This window comes from Maniola jurtina, chromosome 11 (genome assembly GCF_905333055.1).
Source record: "Maniola jurtina chromosome 11, ilManJurt1.1, whole genome shotgun sequence".
NCBI classification, from domain to species: Eukaryota; Metazoa; Arthropoda; class Insecta; order Lepidoptera; family Nymphalidae; genus Maniola; species Maniola jurtina.
Genome location: NC_060039.1, coordinates 11,859,964 through 11,887,133, shown reverse-complemented (window position 1 = coordinate 11,887,133; position 27,170 = coordinate 11,859,964). Strand labels below are relative to the sequence as shown.

The 27,170-nt window shown below is 38.7% G+C and overlaps 1 protein-coding gene across 1 annotated transcript; it reads left to right on the top strand.

The window, feature by feature from the left end:
- Positions 1 to 5,387: 5,387 nt before the first annotated feature.
- Positions 5,388 to 26,900, top strand: LOC123869456 (carotenoid isomerooxygenase-like). The gene is made up of 19 exons (XM_045912384.1): positions 5,388 to 5,743; positions 7,099 to 7,302; positions 8,486 to 8,680; positions 9,205 to 9,402; positions 10,043 to 10,175; positions 10,601 to 10,775; positions 11,066 to 11,187; positions 17,527 to 17,638; positions 18,809 to 18,955; positions 19,702 to 19,812; positions 20,127 to 20,224; positions 20,935 to 21,015; positions 21,448 to 21,528; positions 22,119 to 22,243; positions 23,466 to 23,642; positions 24,581 to 24,737; positions 24,874 to 24,935; positions 25,699 to 25,797; positions 26,691 to 26,900. Exons 1-19 carry the CDS (start codon positions 5,594 to 5,596, stop codon positions 26,865 to 26,867), a joined length of 2,604 nt encoding a protein of 867 aa, XP_045768340.1. The 5' UTR covers positions 5,388 to 5,593; the 3' UTR covers positions 26,868 to 26,900.
- Positions 26,901 to 27,170: the final 270 nt, after the last annotated feature.

Here is a 27,170-nt window from a genome sequence, read left to right as displayed (position 1 = left end):
CAAATCTTTGAGCCCCTGTAATTTTAAAACTACATATTTTTAGAAAAATCTAAAACACCACAGACACAGATATTAGTTTCTAGAATATGTCTGCAAAATTTCATGGACTTTGGTTGATTAATATTCAAATGAAATTGGAACTACCATTGTATGAAACGAGTGACTGAGAGAGCCCTGTTAATGTCTTGCATCGATAAGTAGATAGGTATGTGTGCGTTTTTATATTCAACAAAGTGATGAATTACATATTTTAAAATTACTGAATTCAATTTATTTATTTTGCGTTTATTATTATTATTTTATTAATTTTAATGTAATGTATAATTATCTGGAATGAACTGTGTGCACATAAATACGTTTTTTTCTGTGTGGTTTGTTTTACTCGTAGTACCTATACTATATTCGTTTATTTTTGTGTGTAATTTTCATATTAATTTTAGCACGTTTTATTACAATTATTTTATAGTTGTAACGTTATTTGTTAATTTTACATTTAAAATCATTTATATTCTGATTAAAGTATTGTTTGTTATTTTTTGAAAAAATAATTTAGTTTAAGCAAAACTGTATTCTAGTTAAAGATCTGATGTAACTATTTATAGTTGGATTACAAAATAATGTGCCAGAAAACGTATTTTTACTTTTAAGTTCAGGTAGCGTCATGCTAAAAATTTGAATCGTTTTTACTTCAAATAATTTACGAAGAGCTTTCAAGGATTTAAAATCTGTACAGACAGGTAGACTATCTCCTTTGAACTAAAGGTGGAAACATACTTTGGATACGCCGTGCGCTATGTTGAGCGAAAACGCGCGTGTTTCAGTTTCAACAAGATAGAGCGAGCGAGGTGATCCGCTGACGCTATGGCGTTGATGTAGTGGGCATTTATGTCCTGGATCAGTTCATATAAAGAGTAATAATAACAACTGTGCCACCACTATATCTTTCAGTTCACGGAGGTTTAGTGATTTTGATGACATTTCGTGTGGTTATAAAAATTATGAGGGATTATTTGTTGAACACTATCTAATGTACAACAAATTTCTTAGCCACAGATATGACATAAGGCCGCTGATCAAAATTAGTTTTTCATTAACACCTGTCGTAGATCGCGCCGTGTCGCGTATTTAAAGTATGATTCTACCTTTACTTAGGGTGATAGTGGGAGGCTCAATGCATGACATAACCTATTGCTCCACTTTATAATTTTATTATTATTAAAGTTAACAAAATATTAGATCTAAAGGTTTTTGAAAATATTATGTGATTTGTATATAATTTAGAGACAGATTTTGTACTTAAAACAATATGTTTTGTTGTTGAATTTTACAGAAACAATATTTTAATGAATTGTTTAAATAAAACTGAAATACAGTATGACACAGTTTAGAAGTCCTGTCGGCAAAGCTCTCAAAAACAGCCGCTTCAGTAGTTTCTAATAGGCACATCAGCGCTGGTCCGTACAATTTGTTTTATTCGATTAACTTAAAGCGGAATTTAGATTACGAAATTAGTTGCACGAAATTAGTTTCACGACATTAATTTCATGCAATACATGCATTATGAAATTAGACGTTTACACGTGCAATTGATAGTGAAATTAATGTCGTGAAACTAATTTCGTGCCACTAATTTCGTAATGTGAATTCCGCTGGCTTTTTTCGGAGAAACGCTTAAGCGACGTACTGTGCAAGTGTGCACGGCGTATAGGACGTTATTGTAAGTGACCTCTCTAATCCGTCTCGCTGGGGTCAAATTTCTGAAAATCCTTTCTTAGTAGAGTTTTAATGCTGAGTTCTATAGAGCCGCACTTAGACTTTGCTAAGGTTAAAGACACGAAAAACGAGACAGATTTATGTAGATTAATACATCTGATAGCTGCCGTAAACGACAAATCATAGAAACTGCGTCTCTAACGATCGCCATTCGAAAATAGGCACCACAAGCTCACGTCTGTTAAAATTTTACTATAACTAAATCGTAACAGGCGCAGGAAGTCATGATTGATTCTCCACTTTATCATGCGACTCCAACCGCTGCCATGATTGGGTGGATCAAAGTGAGAGTTACGGAGTTATAATAGAATTGAAGACGCGTGCGGTTGTATTAAGATCTGTAAACTAACCCGCATAGACTACTGGCCCATGTTTAAAAATGGGTGGGTCATATGAACCACCAGGTGACGTATACAGGACGATATAAGAGCATAAAATAATAAGTTTCAGCACTATGCCGTCACTTGTAAGCTGTCCAACAGAGTGCTGGTGAGAATTGAAAAGTGCAGGTAGAGTGAGTACATTTTGGTCATATATTTTTGTACGGCATTTTTACCATCGATAGATCCATGAAAAATAATAAGAAAGCGCGCAGTGCCGTAAAAAAATGGTGCGCCACAAAGTCAGTAAATGTTTTGATTTTCTGACAATTTCCGGGGTAAATTTGGTCATTTAATTCTGTACGGCACTAGTTTCATACTGTTTCAATACAGCCTCTAATCCATTATTCCGCAACGCCGTACAAAAATCATGCGACAAGGGGAAAAAATTGAGGGTAGCAACCCCCTCTCTTTCCGTGGTCCGGGGGGTGATTTGAGAAAGTACGGCTTTGGTTCCAAAACATTATCTAGCACTCAAAAGTACTATTAAAAATAATGCCGTAAAAAAATTAGTGTTCATTTGAATGTGTATCAATAATTATCTTAATTTCATGGTATACTTAATTTTTAAAGCTGTAAAATCATTTGACTCTGTACGGCAACTTTTTTTTTAACATGATAGTGTAAAATACTATTGTTATATAGTATTGCCGTTCAAAAGAAACTGTTCTAAAAAAAATTATAGATAAGTAAATACAAAAACTGAAATTTTTCAAATTATTGCAAAAGTTTAAATATTCATAGATTAATAAAATATAGCAATTTTCTACGCTTTTCCCTTGTTTTAAATAGTATTAAGATAAATAAATTAGGAAAAAATTATGCCGTACATTTTAATGCAGACCATATCTTTTAGGCTGATGAAAATGACGCTACCATTTTAAGGGTAGTACTTTATGGCCATCTGATACTGTACGGCATTAACATATTTTTGAAGAGAACAATTGATAATATGATAAAATCACTATGCCGTCTAACTGAAGTGAACGGGTGTGTATATAATATCCACATCCCCTACAAACCTTTGGACCAACGAAAATGTACGGCATGTAAAAAAATATTATCTATGCATAAAACACTTTCAAAATAAATTAATTTTATGTTGTTTCAAATCACCCCCCGGACCACGGAAAGAGAGGGGGTTGCTACCCTCAATTTTTTCCCCTTGTCGCATGATTTTTGTACGGCGTTGCGGAATAATGGATTAGAGGCTGTATTGAAACAGTATGAAACTAGTGCCGTACAGAATTAAATGACCAAATTTACCCCGGAAATTGTCAGAAAATCAAAACATTTACTGACTTTGTGGCGCACCATTTTTTTACGGCACTGCGCGCTTTCTTATTATTTTTCATGGATCTATCGATGGTAAAAATGCCGTACAAAAATATATGACCAAAATGTACTCACTTTACCTGCACTTTTCAATTCTCACCAGCACTCTGTTGGACAGCTTACAAGTGACGGCATAGTGCTGAAACTTATTATTTTATGCTCTTATATCGTCCTGTATACGTCACCTGGTGGTTCATATGACCCACCCATTTTTAAACATGGGCCAGTAGTCTAGCAGTAAAGATAGAGATTTCTATGATAGCACACTACGATAGAGATTTCTATGCGTTGTCGTTCACTGGTTATCTTATGCAGAATCTTAAGTTTCTAGACAGCAGCGTTAATGTATCAGTAAATCAGTCAGTCAGTCAGTTCATCACCAATGTATAGGTAGATAAACAAAAGACAGCAAAAGCAAAAACAGTACACTAACTCTCAGCCAAAGCTTTATGTAAGCTAAATAATTTTTAAATACTTACATATCAAAAATTCCGGTACCGGCAGGAATCGAACCTGCGTCTTCTGGGTTCGCGCCCGACGCTCTGACCGCTAAGCCACAGTTCGCTTGCTGCCAGTGACGAAATTTGTGGTATGCATGATCACTCAGTACTGAAGTGATTGAAGTGAAATTTCCTTGAAGTGTAGGTAAAACATTATAAAAATTATAAAAAATTATGTAAGCTATTTGTAAAATACATACATATTATCAAAGTTGTCTGGGCGGCTTCAAATCTGAATAGTTCTAGTCATTTTAATTCCTGTGTTGTACACAATTAAGAGGGCTCTCTCCGTCACTCGTTTCATACAATCGTAGTTCCAATTTCATTTGAATATTAAGCTACCAAAGTCCATGAAATTTTGCAGACATATTCTAGAAACTAATATCTATGTCTGTGGTTTTCCAGATTTCTGTTAAAATATTCGGTTTCAAAGTTACGCGGTCTTTAAAATTTACATACAAATCTTTGAACCCCTGTAATTTTAAAACTACATATTTTTAGAAAAATCTAAAACACCACAGACACAGATATTAGTTTCTAGAATATGTCTGCAAAATTTCATGGACTTTGGTTGCTTAATATTCAAATGAAATTGGAACTACGATTGTATGAAACGAGTGGAAACGAGTGACGGAGAGAGCCCTGTTAAGGTATGCCTGTATCTGGGTAGACAATATAATAATCAATATGAATGTTATTATAAAACTGTATTATAGGCGAAACTTATCTATTAAATTTGATGTCTGTTCCAATTGGTGTTTTCTTTTTTTAACCTACTCCCAAAACAGAAGGCCCACTAGTAGATATTTATAAGCTTCAGTTAAGATTCTAAAAGATATTGGTACATTAGCTCAGCGAGTAGGTAAACGCTGCTAATAACCTATACAATATTGTACCTGCCTAGGCTAATAGGAAAAAAAAATATACCGGCTTCACACGGTGCGTGATGTCGCGTACGGCACGGACCAGCCCGCACCAACGCACAATGGGAAGAGTATCGTCTGTGGTAGCGCAGACAAGTCGTCCTCGCATTGTGCGCGATGTGTGATAATCCATAGAATTGCGCACCGTGGGAAGTCAATATTAAAGATTAACCTACGTAGATAGTAAAATCACGATAAGTAGTTTTTGCAGCACGGTTCATAGAATGATGTCAGGGCAAAAAACACGTTTTGGCGTCATTTACAGTAGGTAGGTCCTGGCTCTTCCAACAATGGTAGTGCCATTGCTATACGAGTAATAGGAGATATCTACTCATATCGCTATGGCTGGGTACCTAGCACAAAAGGCAGCAGTAAAAAAATTGTAGCCTGTAAGCAAAGATAATAAAAACCTTTAAAAACACTATTTCTGATGATTTCTGACTTTTGTTTTGACTGATTTCTTCACTATTCTTTTAAGTCATTGGTCATTGTCAAAGAAACCAAACCATTCCATTTTCCATCACAAAACAACACAAAATGTCTACTTAACATAAATTTAAATAAAAACAAATAGGAGAACCAGTGTACAAAATAGAAATGCAATACTAATTCTACCTAATACAAATCCAATTCATAAAAGCCACATGCTTCCATAAATATTCGATTCTTGACTACTTTCACTATGTTGGGGCGAGTGATTCGCATTGCCAGGCCGAGCTGCCTGGTTGTTCCTAAAGCTAACCACCAGAACTACGTCACGTCTGAGATCCTGGCAAAGATTGAGAAGGAGTGCGATAGATACTGCCTAGTGCCGAGGGTTCCGCCACATAAGGTAAGACAGAAGAGTCTGCAGGTCTCAAAATCCACCGCATTGCTAATCAAAGCAACCCCGATTAATAAAAAAGGGTTACGACCCTCAATAATGAGGATTTCGACAGAAGCAGTAGCTAGTATGGTACTAGTATACCTACCTATTTACCGAAATTTCTAATCCGGGCAATTGTATCTAATTACCTAGGTATGTACTTATTAATGTCTTTTTATTGTGAGTCGCCCTTGACGACAATCATGCCTGAGAAAGTGAGAACCAGAGCAATGAGGTAGGAGCGCGCTTGCCTAGAAGAAGCCTATTCACTCTTGCCTTGAAGGTATTCAAGTTATGCCTACGTAGCGGGAAACACGGACGCTGGAAAGGCATTCCACACCTTAGCGGTTCGTATTAAAAACGTTGAGCAGAAACGCTTAAATTGAATGTCGACCACATAGGGGTGCTAACGTTCACGCTGCTCTGTGGTAGAACCGTGAAGAAGGAACAAAGATGTGTTTTCGAACTGCGAAACTTTTAAAGCAAGCACCTTTTTAATTTTCAATTTTTTTTTCTATCTGTCTATCTATCTTAGCACAGATTGAAAGCACTACCTAACCTACATAGCTTTAGCTAGTGCGTTGTAGTTAGTGCTTTAGTCAAGAAACCAGACATCGCAAATGGATAGATTGTAAACAGACCTACATCAACAAAAACATTTTAAAAGCTTTTAAAAGATAAACTTATTCCCAAGTAACCATTAGAAAGATGCAACATGTCGCAGACACACAGCTTATCAGTCCAAAGCATGGGAACCATATCTGTGGCACCATCGTCGCGACGGCGTAAATGTACAAAAACTCAAAACTGCAGCGATAAGCAAAAATCCAGACATCCATTAGTGACGAATACCAGAAGCCCCAAGGCCTACGTGACTGTAGAGCGACCCCACCAATCTACCCACGCGGTGCTGCATATAAATATGTCATCCCCCAGGAATAGCGTCATTCCGGTTCTACAAGCAACTCTACGAACGCGTCGCGTAGAAGCTCCAACTCGCTTCACCCTCGCAATCGTTAATACCGCGAATCATTTTTATATAAATTTAATTAAACTCATTATCAAGAAATAATTGTAAAATTCGGTCAATAAATCAAAACCTCATCCAAAAGACTTTCAATTCACCACCGGCTTCACTGCAAGACAACAGCGACTGGCGGCGGCGGTCTCATACCAGCAGTCAGCGCGGCGGCAGCCTTCTACTGAGGAGTCAGCACTCCTTAACTCTTTTTAGAAACGAAGAAGCGAATCGCTTCTTACGAGTCTATCATAAGTCTTTACTTTTATTCGTATTGATAGACGAAATGATGATGTAACCTTAGGTGACAGTAATAGGCGCAGGCAGCGACGTGGGCCGCATGGCGTGTCTGTTCCTCAAGCAGCAGAAGATCATCAAGGTGCTGTCCCTGTTCGACGAAGAGCCGGAACACAACGTGCTGGGCGTCGCTGCGGACCTGGCTCACATCGACACCAGCACTACGGTGGAAGCCTACCAGGGCAGAATCTATTTGCAGGAAGCTCTTTGTGTAGGGTATTTTCCTTATTTATGGTAGACTAGCTGATACCCGCGACTTCGTTCGCGTGGATGTAGGTTTTTAAAAATTCCCGTGGGAACTCTTTGATTTTCCGGGATAAAAAGCAGCCTATGTGCTAATCCAGGGTATAATCTATCTCCATTCTAAATTTCAGCCCAATCCGTCCAGTAGTTTTTGCGTGAAGGAGTAACAAACACACACACACACATACTTTCTCCTTTATAATATTAGTGTGATAGCTAGCTTCGCATGGCACGGGTAGCTTGAGAGGAACTGTTCCACTATAGGTATAGTACGCGACAGGTCGAGATGGCGATCGGAGTGGGGACGCCCCGCACACTCGCAGAGCCCCTGCGCTAACCCTGTGCGGGATAGTGCGGATGACGTGCGGGTGCACGGGGCGTCCTCCCGCCTCATACCCCAATTGCCATCTCGACCTGTCGTATACTAGTACCTAATTTGACGGCACGATTATCATACCAGTTGCTTATTTTCGCAAAATGTTTATAAATTGCGTAGGTATAACCTTCTTAGAAATTTCCTCTTTCTATTGATGACCGTATGAAAATCCGTACAGTAAAGTAGTTTCCGAGATGAACTCGAACAAACACGAATTCAGCGAGGCTGGGTGGTAGGTACGTATTATGGTAATGTATAAGCAGCTAAAAACGATTATTTAGAGCTTGTCGGTGAAACAATAATCAGAAGTTGTTGCTGGGAATTTTATCTACCAGCATCCTTTAGAAAAATACGAATTTTTACCAAGCACTAGCGTAGAGAGCTATGTAGAGATAGCATGCAGTCCACGCAGTCACAACTCCCACGAGACTACGTACGAGGCTATCTTTTTTCTCTTAAAATAATTTTAGTACCTCGTTAGGTAATCTAACTAGTATAATTCCTCTTTCCCCTCCATTCTTGCATATTTGTGGTAGCTGGAGTTTGAACCTCGACCTTTCGGATTACACCTTACCTGTGTCCGCACAGTGATAAAATAATTGGCCAGCGTTCTGGGCACCCTGCCTCGTTACAGTGATTTGGATGATATTTTTGTTTTATAATTTTTATATTTAAGTATTTTTAACATTTGTGAAAATCTGTATTATTACTTTCTGAATTAAAACTATTGGGTAAATTAATTGGGGTATCAGCTAGTAATTAATAATCTATCCAGGACTCGGACGTGGTGCTAATATGCGGCGGGCACTACGTGATGCCGCCCTGCTGCTGCCTCCTGGACCGCGACCTGTTCTTCCAGAACATGCAGCACGTGCGCACGGCGGCCATCGCCTGCGCGCAGTTCTGTCCTCAGGCCGTCATCGCGATACAGACACCACCTGTTGACTGCAACTTTGCACTCTGCATCGATGTTAGTGGCATGACTATACATACCCATAGGTATTGAGGAATAGTTGATAGTCCTCTAGGCTTAGCATGGGCCCTATGCTAGGGGCAACTTGGATCCACCTTAGCTTACGCTTGTATTGTAGCGCTCCCACTGTGCTCTTCAATTATTGCTCCACTGAGATACGCAAGGTGATCAAAAATTCATCGTCCTATACACATTCTAGGAGCTTAGATGCCATTTCTTGGCATCTCTGATAATACCATAGGATAAGTTACTCGTATTATCTATCTTCAACTGCATTCATCTTAGCTTACTTACTAGCTTAAATGCCCAGCATGCGTTTGCCATTCGATCCTAGAAAGCGATTGCGATTCTACGCAAAATATACGATTGAGCTACGAAGAATATGACGCGAAATTTGCACGGACGGGGTTTTCAATATGGTCTAATGTCATTTTTAATTGCTTGAAGGAATTACAATTTTTGTGGAAGATTTGGTAGAAGATCTATCCATATAACTCATGTACCTAGTACATTTTTTTCAGACCCTAAAACTGGCAAACGTATACGACAAGCGTAAAGTTCTGGGCGTGAATGCTATCAACTCAATGCGGGCCAATCAGCTGTTCTGCTCGTTTACGGGAACAGATCCATCTACTGCCACCACGCCCGTTGTAGGCGGCACTGGGAGATGCACCAGAGTGCCTGTCTTCTCTGTGGCCAAAGCTGGAAACTTCCCACAGGTAGAAGCAACCAACCGTTTCGCTAAAATATAACCTTCATAATATCATTAGCCATTATAAGCAGTTAACGCACAAGTAATTTCATATGAAGGTTATCCGTCGATTCAACTGAAATATCAGATTTCCCTTGAGGCTCACGGTTTCAATGTCAATGTTTAATCACGTAATGTTCTAAGATTTTTTTACGTTAGATACCTGGAATCTGAAAGTAGTATAATACTAGATATAGTACGCGATAGGTCGAGATCGCAATCGGGGTATGAGGCGGGGGAACGCCCCGCACGCCCGCACGTCACCTGCGCTATCCCGCACCGGGTTAGCGAAGGGGCTGTGTGGATGTGATTGATTGCCACCCTGATTGCCATGTCGACCTGTCGTGAACTACTACTTAGTTACCACTAGTTACCTACTATGTAGTTAATGAGTATGAGGAATACGACACAGGTAGAGATTCTGTGAGATAGTTTTGTAGGGTCGTTATCGTCTCAACCTATAAAATATCTACTACACGCCATATTGCCACAGAACACGGTCTTGTGAAGCTTGTTAAGCGACTTGCTGTAGATCATCCATCTAAAAGACCTGATAAGGGCTACATGTGAAAGAAAACCAGTAGGATCTTAATTCAAACATTTTCCAGACTCAAGTGGAATGCCTGACGCGTCTGGTGCGAGAGGCAGACGACATCATCTGCCGGGTGAAGAGCAACAACGAGCAGGGGCATCTGTCCATAGGCTTCTCTACCGCACGATTCGTGCTTAACATTATGAAAGGTTAACCCTATCCTATAATTGGATTTTCGATCTAAAGTTATAGTTAACGGTTCTAGTGTAAACTTTGAACTTAACCGGCGTATATCTGTCATTTCATTCATTATCATCATTTTCATGTCATATTACATGAACCCTGAAAACATTGCACTCCTTTGTTTGAGCAGTCAACTTTGGTGAGTAACAAGCAGCCAAGCATGTAAATACAATACGCACCACACTCACAACATCATACAAATCTTCTAGAATAAAACACTGCGTATGTTTCATTTCGACACCAGAGTATCGTCAGAAATCATCATCACATCATCATTATCAACCGAAAGACGTCCACTGCTTGACATAGGTGTTTTATAGGGACTTTTGGTCTTGCGCCAACTAATTTTTGACTCTATTTAATGCAAATAATGTCGTTATATTTCCACCAGGTCTTTTCGAGAGACCTACCTTCATAGACAGCGCGCTTGTGGAGCAGGATCAGCCGGGCAAATGCTACAACATGCCGATCTGTGCCACGCCCGTCACCGTCGGCAAGCATGGCATAGAGGAGTATGCTATACCCACTCTGAATGAAACTGAAAAACGACTTTTGGAAGACGCGAAGTAAGTGGACGCAATTGAAACTTAATTTTTGGGCGCGATTTCCTCCGTGTAGATTTAGGTTTTTAAAAATCACGTGAGAACTATTTGAATTTCCGTAATAATCTTTGGTACAGCGCGCGTAGCGAAAAGCTGACGAACCAATGCGCGGTTACTTATACTCAGTCACCCCGCCATAGCGCTTAATATCGTACCACCAACTAAATAGATCGATATAATAATTCATCTCTTGCGCAGGTTCTAGATCAGACTTCTTTTCATTGATGACGTGTACAATTTGCAATAAATTCCAGATGCGATTTGGAAGATATGATAAACCTGGGTAGCTGTTATGCGATGGGCAACGAGTACTGCCTTCATCCGTGCAAGATATGCCCTTGCCGCTACTACCCGCCCTGTCCTGTGACCCAACCCTGCGGAGAGCGACGAGCCAAATAATAGTTTTGCATTTAGTAGCTACTTCAGTACAAGATTTGCTTCTGATGTTAATCCTCGCGAAACCTCCAGATATAAAGAGAAAGTGCAAAAAAACTCTCAGAAAATGGTTTTGCATGTGACGTCTACGAGTATATAAAATAATCCAATAGTTACATATCTATAATATCATCTCAGTCCGTGTATATTTTGTAACGTTTTTAAACATTTAGAAACTAATAAAATAATTTAAACCTTCGTTTTATTTATAACTTTTACAACGATAAACCGTGAGGATAGTAATTGGCTCTGATAGTACTGTAAACATAATAATATTATGGTAGAGTAAGTAAATTCTTTAGTACAAATGTCAGATTTTAGAAACGCTAATAATAGCGTTTTACGCGATTTCGGTCGTTGAAGCCTTACAAAGCAATGACAAAGGCAAGGGTTTGGGCAACGAACGAAGTAGAATTGAAACTTTGTGAAAAAAAAAAATTGACACAAAAGCAGTCGAAACGAATAACAAATTCCACGTGAAAATATTGCTATCCGACAATGTGAAACGAGCACGTGGAGGCAGCAAACCATTGGATTTACCTATATAAATATTAAAAAAAGAATATTAACCAGGTTCACCCTTTCCCCTCCAACTAAGCGAAAAGCTTGTGCTAGGAGTAGGTAGATACGACAATAGTAGAACGGGTGAGGTTTGAATCGCTGACCTTTCAGATTTCAGTCCACGCCTTTATACATTGAGCTATTGAGGCTATATATTTTCATTTTGGTGGGTAGTTAACCGGGTTCTTCGGGCCGCGTAGATTCAAACCTTACCCGTTAGATTATCGCTTAGTTGAGGGCAAAAGGGAAATCTGAGTGCCGTTTGACGTGGCTAAAATTCTATCCATATTTTTTTTTTAGTTCAGATGCTAAGTTGGCTCTTGACTACAATTTCACCTGGTGGCAAGTGATGATGCAGTCTAAGATGGAAGCGGGTTTGGAAAAATAAAAAGGTAAGTAGGTTATAGGTACCTAATTACTTACCTAAGGTTCTATACAGTTGTAGCTGTACGATTAATATGCATAGCGTCTGTTCTGCTCGTAATTTAGACGATGAACTTGTAGCTTGGCCTTGCCCGGTCGCTGGGGAGGTGTCCCCCCTTCTGGGATTATCCTTGCCCAATGAGCGGTTTAATTTACTAACGACTGGCGAACTGTGTTTCCTACAAATTACAATCCGGGTATCTTTAAAGCGAGAGTGAATAGGCATCTTGGAAAGTGATGATCACTTTCCATCAGGTGTGATTGTGGTCTTGCCTATATAGAATTTAAAATAAAAAACCCTTCGACATCTTAATACCAGTATCTCAGCTCTTAGTAATCAGCGTATCTATAACTGTGAATCTTGAGGTCCCGGATTTAGTATCGTCGTCGGGTCAAAAACTCATGGGGTTTTCTGTCAGTGAAATTCTCCGTAGCAGCTCAGAATTTAGAAATTTGATGTGTTATACTCCCTGCCTCGAACAGCACGTATTTAAGCTATCGGTCCTGGGTCTGAAGTCTCCTCGGTCGTGTCGTATTGCTTTACATTGGAGTATAAGAGTGAGGAAATAAGAGAGTAAACCGTGTTTGAACAAACACGTGTGCACGATAATAGAAACTCTGTAGTTGGTAAGCCTCCGTTGGATTGGCCACCGTCGCCAAAATTTGGTCAGGTGGGGGAGGATTAAGAGGGCCAGTTTTGCTGGTAATTTAGACGGTGAACTTGCAGCTTGGCCTTGCGGCGGTCGCTGGGGAGGTTCCCCTTCTGGGATTACCCTCCCACTTTGTGTGGCTCAAGTTACTAACGGTAGGCGACTGACCCTTAACTGAAGTTAGGAATAGAAGTTGTAAGAGAACTTTTAACAAAAGAGTTTTTCATGTATACCTAACTGTAACATTATCGTTACACATGGAAGCGCAAGCGAAGCGAGCGCGAATGTTTTTGAACTGCCATTCGATATTGACAAATTGTACTTATAGTATTATTATGACGGCAGACGAGTAAACGAGTCAAAAGTCGGGGTTAAGTTTTAGTTTTCTGATTTGTTGGTCAAAGTTTTTAAGAATATCGTGGGTGCACAAGATTACCTAATGTTGAACGAAGTTTTTTGCTCGTTAATTAAAAAGCCAAATAAACGCTTTCGCTCCTGAGTTGCGCCTTTTAATCCGTTGACCTTCGCAACTTCAATGTCAGGACTGTACATGTGATACCATATCGCTGATATATCATATGTTTTTCATGTTATCTTATTATAGTGTTATAGACCTTTTCAACAGCCTTTAGTAAAGCGATCTTCCAGGCAAACCGAATATGAGGAAACTAGACTGAAAATATAGGTATTTTTGTTTGTGAATTTTTCGCTAATCTAGACGTTTGGGTTGAACTTTGTCATAAATGAAGTAATAGCAGGGTAATGAGGCAATCATTTGGGATCATCTGGGACAATTGATGAAGTTCAAAGCAATGACCATTCACTTGCCGCGGGAATTATCGTTTTCAATGCCTCGCCGTTTTAGGGACCTTTCACATTAGATCGTGCCGAAAACTATATCACGTCTAATACGTTACCAAGCCAAGTGCAATGCACTAAAAAATTGTTTTTTTGAAACGAACAACAGAGATATTAAATTTTTCTACATCGTCATCATCATTCATCATCAGAATGAAAAGTAGCGAGTTCGCATACTTCACACGCTTTTGAGAACATTGTGGAGAATAATTCTCAGGCATGCAGGAGCATGCAGGTTCCCTCACGCTGTGTTGCTTGATATTTGACCGCCGAATTCCGCATTTTTTGTTAGCAATATATTACTGCACTTATACCTAAAATGCTAAAACTTAACCTTAATTTTAGTACGATTTTAGGCCCTTGTCTGGCAAATCTGAAGTTATTTCCAGGCACAACGACCTCAGTGCGACAAAAACGTCCGGATTAAAGAAAAATATTCACTATTTATTTATTTAGATTTCTTTATTGCACACATAATATAATATTATGTACCTACTATAGAAGACCGGAGAACAAGATACCTACAGAAGAAACATATACATGATAAGGGTGCTACAAAGGCTACGGTGGACTCATTGCTTTAGCTAAATAATAATAAGATTAGATACACTTCTGATCAAATACGGTAAGTATTTTGATCCTGTGTAACCACACTGTTTTGTGCTCATATTATTATTAGAAAGGCGGAATGGGGTGGTCTCGACTCTTGACCCCCTGAAGTACCTATCACTAAACCCCTTGTGGCTTGTGTATTTATAGCATTTTAGTAGCTGGATTAATTCCGCTTTCCGCTCATGTTCCCCGTCATCAATATGACCGCAGGTTTGGCCTTGCTGAAGGTCGCGGGGGGTGTTCTCAGCCCCTGAATCGACTCATTTCAGTGAAACGCGTTCACGTGTCCACTTGTTGATATTCCGTCCGTAAGGGATAACTTGACTTTGTGACTGACCCATGGTGAAGCTACTCTGAAACTTACTCTATCGTGAGTGGTGGTCATAATTTGGCATATACTTATAACACGGACGGTTTTGTTAGTTGTGTGCCCGAATATTAGATATGCGTTTCAGACAAAGAGTCATCTAATTGAAGTGTATTTATTGTCAAACTTGAGCTTTTTGTTACTGGTGGTAAGTTGGGTCTAAGGTGTACAAGTTACGAAATACCTTGCTCATGGTTTTCTCAATTGAAAGGCATAGTAGTTTACGTAAACCGTAACGCACCGTAGTACTGTAACCGTCGTAAACCAGAAGTGAGTAACTACAGTAAATACAGAAGTATTATAATTGCAGGTTTTCAAATTATTAATTTTTATTCAGTATTAATTTTTCAATTAATTTTTTTATTTACTCCAAATTCATTATTGTTTAAAAGTATCTCATGTAATACTTTTTTTTAAGGAAGTAATTTTGAAACTCTAAATAATAATTTATATTTAATCACTTAATAAATCACTTGATCTTCACGATTTTTTTTTATTTTATCGCTGCTGTGTGCACGGTCCATATAATGATTGTAAATAATAGAGATCTTCGAATACATAAAAGCACGTTAATAGTTAGTTACGTGGGTAATACGTCTTTGACGTATATTTAGATTTTGTCCTATTTACTTTTTTCTTTATTTATTTATTTATTTATTTACATAAAGTTAATTAAACATTTTTACGCCATTATATTATTATAATGAGATAAGTATTACGAGTTCCTGGAAAATTCCTTTTCCCTATTATCGGATCTCACTTCACACTACAACGTCCACACCTATAGGTCATTTAGGTATGACGTCGGTACTAAAATTAAAGCAGCTATTCCTAACTGCGAAGACTAAAAAATTCAGTTCAATTTGCGGTCTCTCCCCTGCCTGTAGTTTCACCAATGTCAAGAGCAGGAGCACTTTTCCATTTAACTAACCTGGCCACAGAATTCTACATGAGATAATAGAAATGGTAAGTCAAAGATATTTAAAAAAAACTCCAGATAGGCAAAGCTCCAGATAGGCAGTATTTTAAAAAGTGAAGATTTTCGTACGTTTATGTATGAAAATATATACACACGGCACAGACTACATAGAATATCTATCCGCTCGATGTTTACACACCTTTGGGCAAAACGAAACCTACGAGCAATGCTTCAAAATATATCAATAAAGACACTGTGCCTCGGTTCCACTTCTCTTTGTAGGTGCAGTCATCATCAGTCACAAACTCACATTTCTTTTCTACTTCTGTTTACCTAACCTGAATTCTGCGGACGCTACGCACCAATTTGTCGTTTGCACTACCGGTTACGTCTGTAATAGCTTGTAGGGTAATCCGGCACTGGTAATTTATTAATTGTATTGCTACGTGTTTCTAATTTGAAGAGTACATCATACTTCCTTTTTACGCACAATTACTTAAGTAATATTTGTTCTATTTTTGTGGGAATTTCTATAAAAATAAAGCTATCCTATAAAAAAGTAAATAAAATAAATAATATTTTTTGCAAACTGTTCATTTTTAAAACGCATATTCAACAAACAGTTTCACTTAATTTTGGGTAAACCTACACTTTTTGTTCGAATTTGTTTATAAATCCTGTTATGAATTTTCAATTGTTTCTTCTTCAAGAGCAACTGCTGAGTTTCTTACCGGCTCTACTTTGTAGAGTCACTACGAAAACTGGCACAAGTTGTTGAATAAAGGAATTTTGAATTTATCTACTGAACCGATTCTTAAGGAAGTTTGCACACGAATTTCGTCTCCAAGACAACACTTTGGAAGCTTAAGTGACCTTCGGATTCCTACTCCTCAATCAAGATGTAGCAGGAGTTTTGCCCTAGGCCGATATGAAGTAAATAGATACTATTATAATATTGTTTTAGGTTATTGACTAGTGAAAAATGGCGGAGCATAAGGCTGGCTACTACCCGAATTGTGACAGTAGCGTATGGCTGAGATCTTGCGAAGTTGAAGTGACTGAGCCTATCGAGGGACTATTGACAGGTTTTGTATTAATCCACATCCATTCATACTAATCCATACTATGTATTATCCACTTCCACCTAACATTATAAATGCGAAAGTTTATCTGTCTGTTCCATCCTAAGTATAATCATTTTACGACTGAACCAGTTGGCAATGGTTGGCACCTATAAAGTTCGAGTAGTGATTGAATTTCAATGTAAGTTGATTTATTTGTTCATGGGGGCGACCTAATACAAAGTGATAAAGCCCCGGAAAATAATAACGATAAAAAAAAGTAGAGTGTATTTACACTTAAATATTTTTGGTTGGCCCTGAGATTGCCCTAAATCAGAAATGAGGAGATCCATAGGTGAACTAGAGTAATCGACATAGCTGAACGGATTGCGAAACTGAAGTGGCGATAGGCAGGGCACATACCTAGTTCATAAAAACTGATAAACATCTCTCAAGTTGCTAGAATGGCGGAAAGCGCGGCGTTGGTAGACCAGACGAGTCGCAGGAAGCCGCTGGATTCAAGAGATGCAGGACCGTATCACGTGGAGGTCCCGAAAAGAGACTTATATCCAGCTGTGGACATCTATTGGTTGATTTTAATAATGAAATCGCTAGCATTCTGAAACAGTCATGGAATACTTTCTACCTCAGAAAATCAAAGAGTTCCCACGAAAAGTCGTGGTTTGATAAATCCTATAATTTTTATTTACTACTTAGATCTCAGAGGGATCAGTTTGCTCCTGAATATGCGATGGATAATAATGTGTAGTAGGTAAATAAGTAAAGTTGGTGGTAAAAAGTTTACATTATGTAAATATAATATTTCCAGGCAAAATACCGCCTTGGTTAAACGGCACGCTGCTTCGCAATGGGCCCGGATCGCTTAAAGTTGGTTTCATGAGGTTCAAACACTTGTTCGACAGTGCGGCGCTGTTACATAGGTTAGTACCTATGTGAAGGTGAATTTTTTTTAGGTTACGTTTTAGGGCTTAGATCCGGTCTGCATCTAAGCGGAGCGGAGAGGAAATGTGAACAGCCAAACCAATCAGATTTTTTAAAGATGACGTGATAATTTTTTGGCGTCATCTATTATGAATCTGATTGGTCGACTGAACACATCTCCTCTCCTCTCCACTTAAGTGGATACCGGCCCAAAGCGTGCCAACGGGGCTCTATTACCTAGCATAAGCCTCCACTTTCCGTGCTTCCGTCCTTCTATCCGTCTGTCTGTCAGCGGGATGTATCTCGTGAACCGTTATAGGTAGAGAGTTGATATTTTCACAGAGTATGTATTTCTACTGCCACTATATAACAACAAATAATAAAATTTTAAAATGGGTACCTTCGTGTGCAAGACCGACTCACACTTGCCAAATTTTTTTATACGATGACAAGTTAGCTCTTGACTGCAATATACTGTCTACAAAGATCAATAGGCCTACGCGTAATCTACCGTAGACCGTCTACGCCTCATATTAAATACATTTCAATCTTTCACCGCAATTCTCACTTACTACGAGATTGCAGTCAAGGACAAACTTGTAATGTAATAAGTACCTATGCCTCTAGCATATCGACTAAGGTGGAAGCGCACTAACCTGTAATTTGTAATAAAATTGTAATTGTAATAAAAAAAAATATTACAAACGTCTCTGACACCACGTCAGAGGTAGTAGCCGCCTCTTGTATTAGTGACAAGAGTTAAAAAAAACCTGTAATTTGCAAGGTATGGCAATTTTTATCTCCCCGTCCATGTATGCGGAATTATGCAAAATTGCTTTAAGGCGACTGCACGACTTTGCCGATAGAGCGGTGACTAGCTACGGCCGATACTTTCCACAAGACCAGACTCCAGACAAAGACACAGAATTTCCAAGTTCCAGAACCGACTTCAATTAGACTTTTGCAAGTACTTTTGAATCGTCAAGAGCATCTATCTACCACTGGTTCAGAATTCCTTTCCTACCGAGAAGAACCAGCATGAAACTCGGCGGTTGCTCTTTTTAAAGACTTGATATACAATATTATGCCATGTATAAAAGTAATTGGAGTGGTTAAAACTGCGCCAGATAGGTGGTCAAAATTCTAATCTATTTCTATAAATACTTTAGGTTCAGCATCCAGGATAGTCGGGTCACATACCAGTGTCGTTTCTTGCGCTCCAACACGTACAACCGCAACCGCGCCGCGCAACGCATCGTCGTCACGGAGTTCGGCACGCAGGCCGTGCCAGACCCCTGCCACACCATATTCGACAGGTTTGTATGAAATAGCTATCTCATGAAATCTCAGATTCGAATCTCAGGTCGGGCCAAAAAAGTTACACTTAATCGAGCTCCTACGTCGCCATTTTATACTATTAGACTTCGACCGCAAGGTATCGCATAGTTTCTGCACGCCTACATGGTCGAAATTCAACGGACTCCTATTCAGCGATTCCCTTCCTTGTTTTAATATGTTGCGCATTGCTAAAATATTGAATACCTTGCGCATGCCTATTTAGTTAAAAAAAAAGAGTTATTTCTGCCACGTAAATTCTCTACGGGAAGTTGGTGTGACACTCCCGTGCTTCAAAAAGCACCTTTTGTTGGTCCTGCACCTGATCTTTCTCCGGTCATGTCGAATTGAAAGTACACCTGCGTTTGCGCAGACACTTGTGGACTATAGTAGGTAAGTATCATAAGTTGGCTAACTGTTGAGGTTGGCAGTCGTGTCCAAAATTCAACCGAGAGAGAGAAACATAATATTTATTAGCCCTAAGCCAAAACACCTGCTCTCCGCGCCTAGGCAATCTTTAGGAATGCCAGCAGCCCTCAAACGCCAAACCTTCGGCTTAACCGTCTACAGTCTAACGATTTGTTTGTCATCCTTGGAGTGTTTCGAGGAGTGTGCACGAGAGTGCATTTCTAAGGAGGACTTAAATATTTCTGCCAACTTCTTTTTGTTACACATACTATAAGGTTACAATAAGTTTAAGGTGTAAATTATTATTTATTTCTTACAGAGTTGCAGCACTTTTCAAGCCAGGCGACTCGATATCCGACAATGCTATGATCTCGCTCTACCCGTTCGGAGACCAAGTGTATGCTTTTACGGAGGCACCAGTCATTCATAGGTAAGTTTAAGCATTTTGGGGTGCAAGTGGTCCAAATTCCATATTAGTGAACAAAGTCAACCCCACCTGCCCGTAATGCACCCTGCCGATTTGCAAACGAGCCTCATTCCCAGTCCCATTTAAATAGGTCACTGTGTTTAATACCGCAAGGCATAATTTCAAAGATATGTCATGCTCCGTGGTAGGATTGCAGAAATGTTCTCGAAACTTTCTATAATTTTCATAATACAGCTGTTTCTTTAGAAGAGTTTCACAAAATCATTTAATTCATCTGTATAACTACTGGGAACTGTGATTTTTTTTCTTTATTTCAGGATAGATACAGTGACTTTGGACACATTGGAAAGGAAGGACCTTATGGAGTGTGTTGCACTAGTTAACCACACTTCACATCCGCATGTGATGTCCAATGGTAAGCGCAAGCGTAATTCACTTAGATTGCATGTTAATCCAATAAAATTCAATTATAGAAAATGCTAAAAAATAAGCTAACAGAGACTGGATAAAGTTTAGAATAACAATATCAATATTCATAACAAAAACTAGTTTTCCAAGAATTTTCAGCAGAAGAATTTTTTTGCTTCTTCATTTAAGAAGAAGCACAATGTCTAATTTCACTGAAGCAAGTACCTATTACTTAAGCTAGGAATAGCAATTTATTCGTATTATAAAACAAGACTGTCACGTGCGACTTCAGACTCCTTTTTTATATAATATTGTATATCAAATGTTTGAAAGAGCAACCGCCGAGTTTCTTGCTGGTTCTTTTTGGTAGGAAAGGCATTCCGAACCAGTGGTAGATGCTCTTGACGATTTAAAAGTACTTGTAAAAGTCTAATTGAATAAAAATATTTAGAATTTTGAATTTTAAGCTGGAAGTCATCATTTTCAGGATGGCCATTATTGAGATTTAACAAACTTACTTAAATAATTTGTGAGATTATATTTCTTCTTTATTCAGAAAGTAATAATACAGATTTTCACAAATGTTAAAAATACTTAAATATAAAAATTATAAAACAAAAATATCATCCAAATCACTGTAACGAGGCAGGGTGCCCAGAACGCTGGCTGCGTTACCTCGTTGAATGGCCAGACAAACTTATTTAAATTGATTTTCAGGTGATGTGTACAACGTCGGAATGTCGATTATAAAAGGCAGTTTAAGGCACGTTGTTGTAAAATTTCCCTTCACAGAAAAAGGTAAAGATAATAATTTTGAAATACTTATTTTAATACAAGTGTAAATTAAAAATTTATAACACCCCCGACAAGTAAAGGTTACAGTAACTAGAAAAAAGCTGATAACTTTAAAACGGCTGAACCGATTTTCTTGGATGATAGCTAAGAACACTCTCGATCAAGCCACCTTTCAAACAAAAAGAACTAAATTAAAATCGGTTCATTCGTTTAGGCGCTACGATGCCACAGACAGATAAACAGATACACAGATACACACGTCAAACTTATAACACCCCTATTTTTGGGTCGGGGGTTAAAAAGTAGCTTTAAGTATTAAATCTCATCTCGTAGCTTTTGGTATAGCCATATTCGCGAAGATGGATGGTAACTGGTAACTTCCTCCTTTCATAAAAACTTGTCAACTGAAACAATTTGTCTATTACTATTTTTCAGGAGACATGTTCAAGGAAGCGCACATAGTCGGCAGCATGAAGACACGTTGGATGATGCATCCGGCTTACATGCATACATTTGGTAATTTCTTGTCTTTTTTTCTTTTCCTGTATAATCGACAACTAAAAAAAACTCGCCCGGCTACGCGCAGATGCAATCACACTTATATTATAAAGGCGAGGTACATGTTTGTCTGTGCGTGCGAACGCGCGCGTGTGCGTGTTCGTGTGCGTGTGCGTGTGAGGGAGGGGAGTGAGGGGGACTGGCTCTCCAGCTCGCAGTCAGAACATATGGAATGCTTTGTTGCTGGATACTACTGGAGTGTGGTCGCTAGCTAGTCGCTATCGGGATAAAATCCTCTCACAAAGCAGACATAACATATGTACGGTCGGCCTCAGAAAACGAGTAGCAATTCCGCTAAACTATTGCATCAAAAACCTGTCGCACTTATGACTTTTTCTATAGACACCACACACACCTAGCTAACGCATGTGCATAACCATGCCACGCGAATATGATCATTAAGGTGCTACACGACTTACGGCCTTTGACTGTACCTTTGAGATTATGCCGTGCGGTGTTAAACACAGCGACCTATAAATGGGACTGAGAGACTTAGGATGTGGATGGCCATATACATAAGTAACCTTTACACCTGTGTCGTTTTTTAGGCATAACCGAGAATTACTTTGTGATAGTGGAGCAACCTCTATCAGTGTCACTCTACAGAACGTTCCGCAACCAGTTGAGCAACCAGCCACTGGCCTCGAGCCTCAAATGGTTTCCTCAACATAAGGTATCATAATCTCTGCAATTTTTTATTTTTTCTTATCACTAAGTACATAATATTATAAATGCTCCTGTGCACGTTTATCTCAAAAACTAGTGATTTTGATACGATTTTCATATAGTCTTATAGCACAAGTTAAGGAAAATATCCGGAAACCGTGAATTTGTGGTTAGGTACATCACAAAAAATATTCAAATGTGTTCATGAACAAGTAATCAGTATTTTCAATTTTCAAAGTAAAATAACGATACCAAATGGCATTATGAAAAGGCTTTCCTGTAGATTCTAAAAGAGATTTTTATTTATATACATAATACTTTTTGATTTATCGTGCAAAATGTCGAAAAAAATACCCGAGTATGGAACCCTCGATGCGCGAGTCTGACTCGCTGGTTTTAACAATCTAGCACGGAACCCCAAAATGCTGCACACTGTAATGCCACTGCGCCAAAAAAGTGTAGTTTGTGCTAATATTTGTTTGAATAGTGCCGTCATAGTTATATTATTAGGTACTCGTATGTTTAAGTACTAATGTACCTAATCAAAGTCTCGACTCTCGGTGACCTCGTCCAGTTCCTGGTTATCGGTTGAAAATATTTGATTCATAGCTATACAAACTAAATTAAATAATTTAGAATTTTATGTGTAGGTAATACCTAATAGGCTATGATAGCCTAGTGGTTAGAACGTCCGCCTCCTAATCGGAGGTCGGGGGTTCGATCCCGGGCACGCACCACTAACTTTTCAGTTATGTGCGTTTTAAGCAATTAAATATCACTTGCTTTAACGGTGAAGGAAAACATCGTGAAGAAACCTGCATGCCTGAGAGTTCTCCATGTTCTCAAAGGTGTGTGAAGTCTGCAAATCCGCATTGGGCCAGCGGGCAGACTATGGCCTAAACCCTTCTCATTCTGAGAGGAGACCCGTACTCAGTACTGAGGCGGAAATCGGTTGATCATGAATTAATATAAAAATAAATAAAGCTCTTGACCACTACACTAGAATCTCTGTGTTGTTGGAAAGTCATTCTTTATCCATCTTAGCTTCCATGTCCGATACTAACATTATAAATATGCGAAACTGTGTCTGTCTATATTATGTAATTATTATCTTTCACGCCTTAATGGCTTAACTCAGTAATAGCTGGCATCCTGAAGATGGTTATAACAGAGTTTTTATCCTGTAAAATAGTACCCGTGGGATTTCTTTAAAAAAAATTACTTTTCAGACTCATGTGGTCCTTATAAGTCGGCATACGGGTAAAGAAGTCAACCGGTATCAGACAGACACCCTGTTCTTCTTGCACATCATCAACTGTTACGAGAGGGATCGCAGCCTGGTTGTGGATCTATGTACTTATAAAGACGCTAAGGTCCTGGACGCTATGTACATTCACGCTATAGAAGTAAGCCTTCAATCAATCAATCATGTAGTATCACTACATTTGCCATGCAATTGCGTGGAAATCTATACTAATATTATAAAGAAGACCTTTGTATTTTTGTATGTTTGTATTGAATAGGCTCAAAAACTACTGGACCGATTTCAAAATTTCTTTTACCACTACTTAGAGGGATTCTTCCGAATCCGTATAGGCGGAAAATAGAAAAAATAAATGTCCACCCGTGCGAAGCCGGGGCGGGTCGCTAGTATTTTGTATAGGTAGATATATACATAGATACCTAATATAAAATGCAAGTACAACTTTATTACATAGTCAAATAAGTCCATGATAGTCAAGAATAAAATGTTAAAAATGCGCACTGTTGAGTATATTAAAATTTATTGTACTTAGTAGTACTCACTACAGTTGGCATCACCTTGAACCGGCAAAGTGGATCGTTTATGAATCTGTCTGGTGGTGGAAAATCTGTAGTTCAATTTGTTGCAAGTAAGAAAGAAAAGAAATCCAGCAAGTTGCATGTTTAAGGAGTACGAGAAATCAGTTACAGAGACGGCTCGTCTTGTTCTTTAAAGGAACGGTTTTTCGTAGGATCCCATTTGCTGGTGGGCGTGTTTTAAAATTAGCGTTCATTACGAACTTGACGTTTGCTGGATCCAATAGCTGATTTGATAGAATCCCGCTCTCTATACCTTGAAAATAAGACAGAAACTTTGCCATAAAAGCAGAAAGTCATTCATGCAGAACTGGACGCACGTGTAAACGAGCCCGGACTCTACAATATAATCGAAGTTCATGATTTCACCAGCCAGGACCTTCACCGCCAGTTCGCGGTAAAGGTCCTATGAGGTGCGCTTGGGACGCATTTCAGCGAGAAGCTACTTGTTTACCTTTTAAGTCAGTTAAGGAAAAATAGATTACACAGTTATTTTCATTTTCAGTCAATGCAAAGCAACGCAGACTATGCGGAGTGGTTCCGCGCTAGACCCAAACGGTTAGAGATCAGTCTGGACGCGACTCCATTGACGTATATACAGCCGAAACTGCTAGTGGATTTGGGCTGTGAAACCCCTAGGATACATTATGACTTATATAACGGTAAGGGAATCCACGTTCAACAGAGATATTACGAGGACTTAAACTAATTTGACAACCTTGCAAACAGCTGATCGCGGGAATGAAAAAAAAAAAGTTAGCCAATGGCTCAAAAAAAATTTATTATTTATGGTTTCAGGTCGTCCTTACAGATACTTCTACGCCATCAGTTCAGATGTGGATGCTGAGCATCCTGGCTTAGTGAGTTTTTAGTTCAATTTTATTAATTAAAATTCAGGAATAGGGCCTGATTCTATAACTACGAGTGTGTAGGCCAAAGCCGACAGACGTTAGGCTTCATCATCGAGGACATGCAAAGTCCTCAAGAATGCCTAGGCCCTGAGTCTAAAGCCCAACCTTCGGCAACTGCCTTACAAATTGTTAATCCATCGTCCAAACTCAAATTTAAATTTTACTAACTAATTCGGCTTTGGAGTTGGTAGGCAATCTTAACTTTGAATTTTGAAAATATTTAGGCCCCACTTTATACCGTTTTAGGTTTCCGTACCTCAAAAGGAAAAAAGGAACCCTTAAAGGGTCACTTCGTTGTCTGTCTGCCTGCCTGTCTGTCATATACTACAAGTAAAGGAAAAAATCCGAAAACTGTGAATTTGTGGTTACATCACAAAATTAAAATGTATTCATAAACAAAATATAATTAGTATTTTCAACTTCCAATATAAGATATAAGTAACTATAACAAGTGGGGTATAATATGAGAGGGCTAAACCTGTATATTCTAAAACAGATTTTTATTCATTTTTATGCATAGAACAGTTTTTATTTTATCGTGCAAAATGTTCATGAGGTACAGCTCGCTGATAGACAGACGGACGGATAAATGACAATATTTCGTACTATCGTGTTGATAATATCACACCTCATTTTACGTTTTCCATAGAAAGTTAAATTTCACACAAGGTTTCCTAAGTTATGTCACACGATTTTTTCCTGCATTTTCCAGATTATCAAAGTAGACACCATATCGGGTGAAGCTAAGACGTGGTGGGAAACGGACTGTTATCCCAGTGAGCCTGTGTTCGTTCCTCATCCCGATGCCAAGGTACAGTGCAGATGTTTACAGGAAATGAGATTCTACTGAGAATAAACCAGCACGAAATTCCACAGTTACCTACCTCTTCTTATGATAGCATTTCAAAATAATAATATTTTTTAAATTAGGCTATACCTACTTACAAACATCTTTAAGGCTCAGTAGCATGGCAGCCGGTTAAAGTTTACTTTTAACTCTAATCACTTAAACCTGGGGCGTGAAAGAGTAACAAACATACAAACTTTTATATAATAAGTATTATTAGCAAGTCGTCTCGCAATCGCACAGTGCAGTGGCGAGATTACGAGTACCTATGTTCATATCGCGATGGCGAATATGTACTTAAATCACAGACTATCATGTAATTATTGTTTGTAGTCAAGCGCAAGCTTATACCGCGAATGAAATACAATGCCATATCTTATATTACTTAGTTATTACAGTTGATAATAATTTGCAGGCATACTTAACAGTAGACGTCAATAAGATTGTGACCGATTATTTGATTAAAAATGATTAAGTGAACATAAAAAATTCGAAAATTTGTGCAGTTATCTAAATATATCTAAATACTAATATTATAAATACAAAAGTGTGTCTATTTGTGTGTCTGTTACTTTTCTACTTTCACGGCCCATCCGATAAACCGACTTAGACGCAATGATAACTTGCATTCCGGAGATGTACCTACATAGGCTACTTTTTACCCCGGGAAACAAAAACGTTTCCACAGGATTAAAAAACTAAGTCCACGCGAAGTCACGGGCATTATCTAGTAAATATAGAAGAAATTAACTGACTGATATATCTACGTAGTTACAGCTCAATGTTGGTTCACTTTGGCACTCTTCGGGTCGGAACCTTAAAAAATACAACATCGGCATTTTGCTTTTTTTCTACAGGAGGAAGACGAAGGTGTAGTAATCTGCGCCCTGGTGTTTGGTACAGATGAATGCGCAACGGGCCTGCTGGTGCTTGACGCGGCCACACTGACCGAGCTGGCGCGAGCGTGCTTCACTACCCCTTCGCCGGCACCGAAGTGTTTACACGGCTGGTTCTTACCTAGCACCTTGACTTGAATTGTGCAACCTTTTGCTTTGAGATTCTAATGCTAATCCAGGATATTATCTATCTCCATTCCGAATTTCAGCCAAATCCGTCCAGTATTTTTTGCGTGAAGGAGTAACAAACATACACACACACACACACACACACACACATACAAACTTTCGCCTTTATAATATTAGTGTGATGCCGTGGAAATATTGGAAAATTAACCTAAAGGGAACTCCTTTGCGAAATTTGGTTTAGGCGGGGCGGGGATTTTTAGATAATTATATGTATTTAAATAAAAACTGAATTATAGCTACGACTTTGTCCGC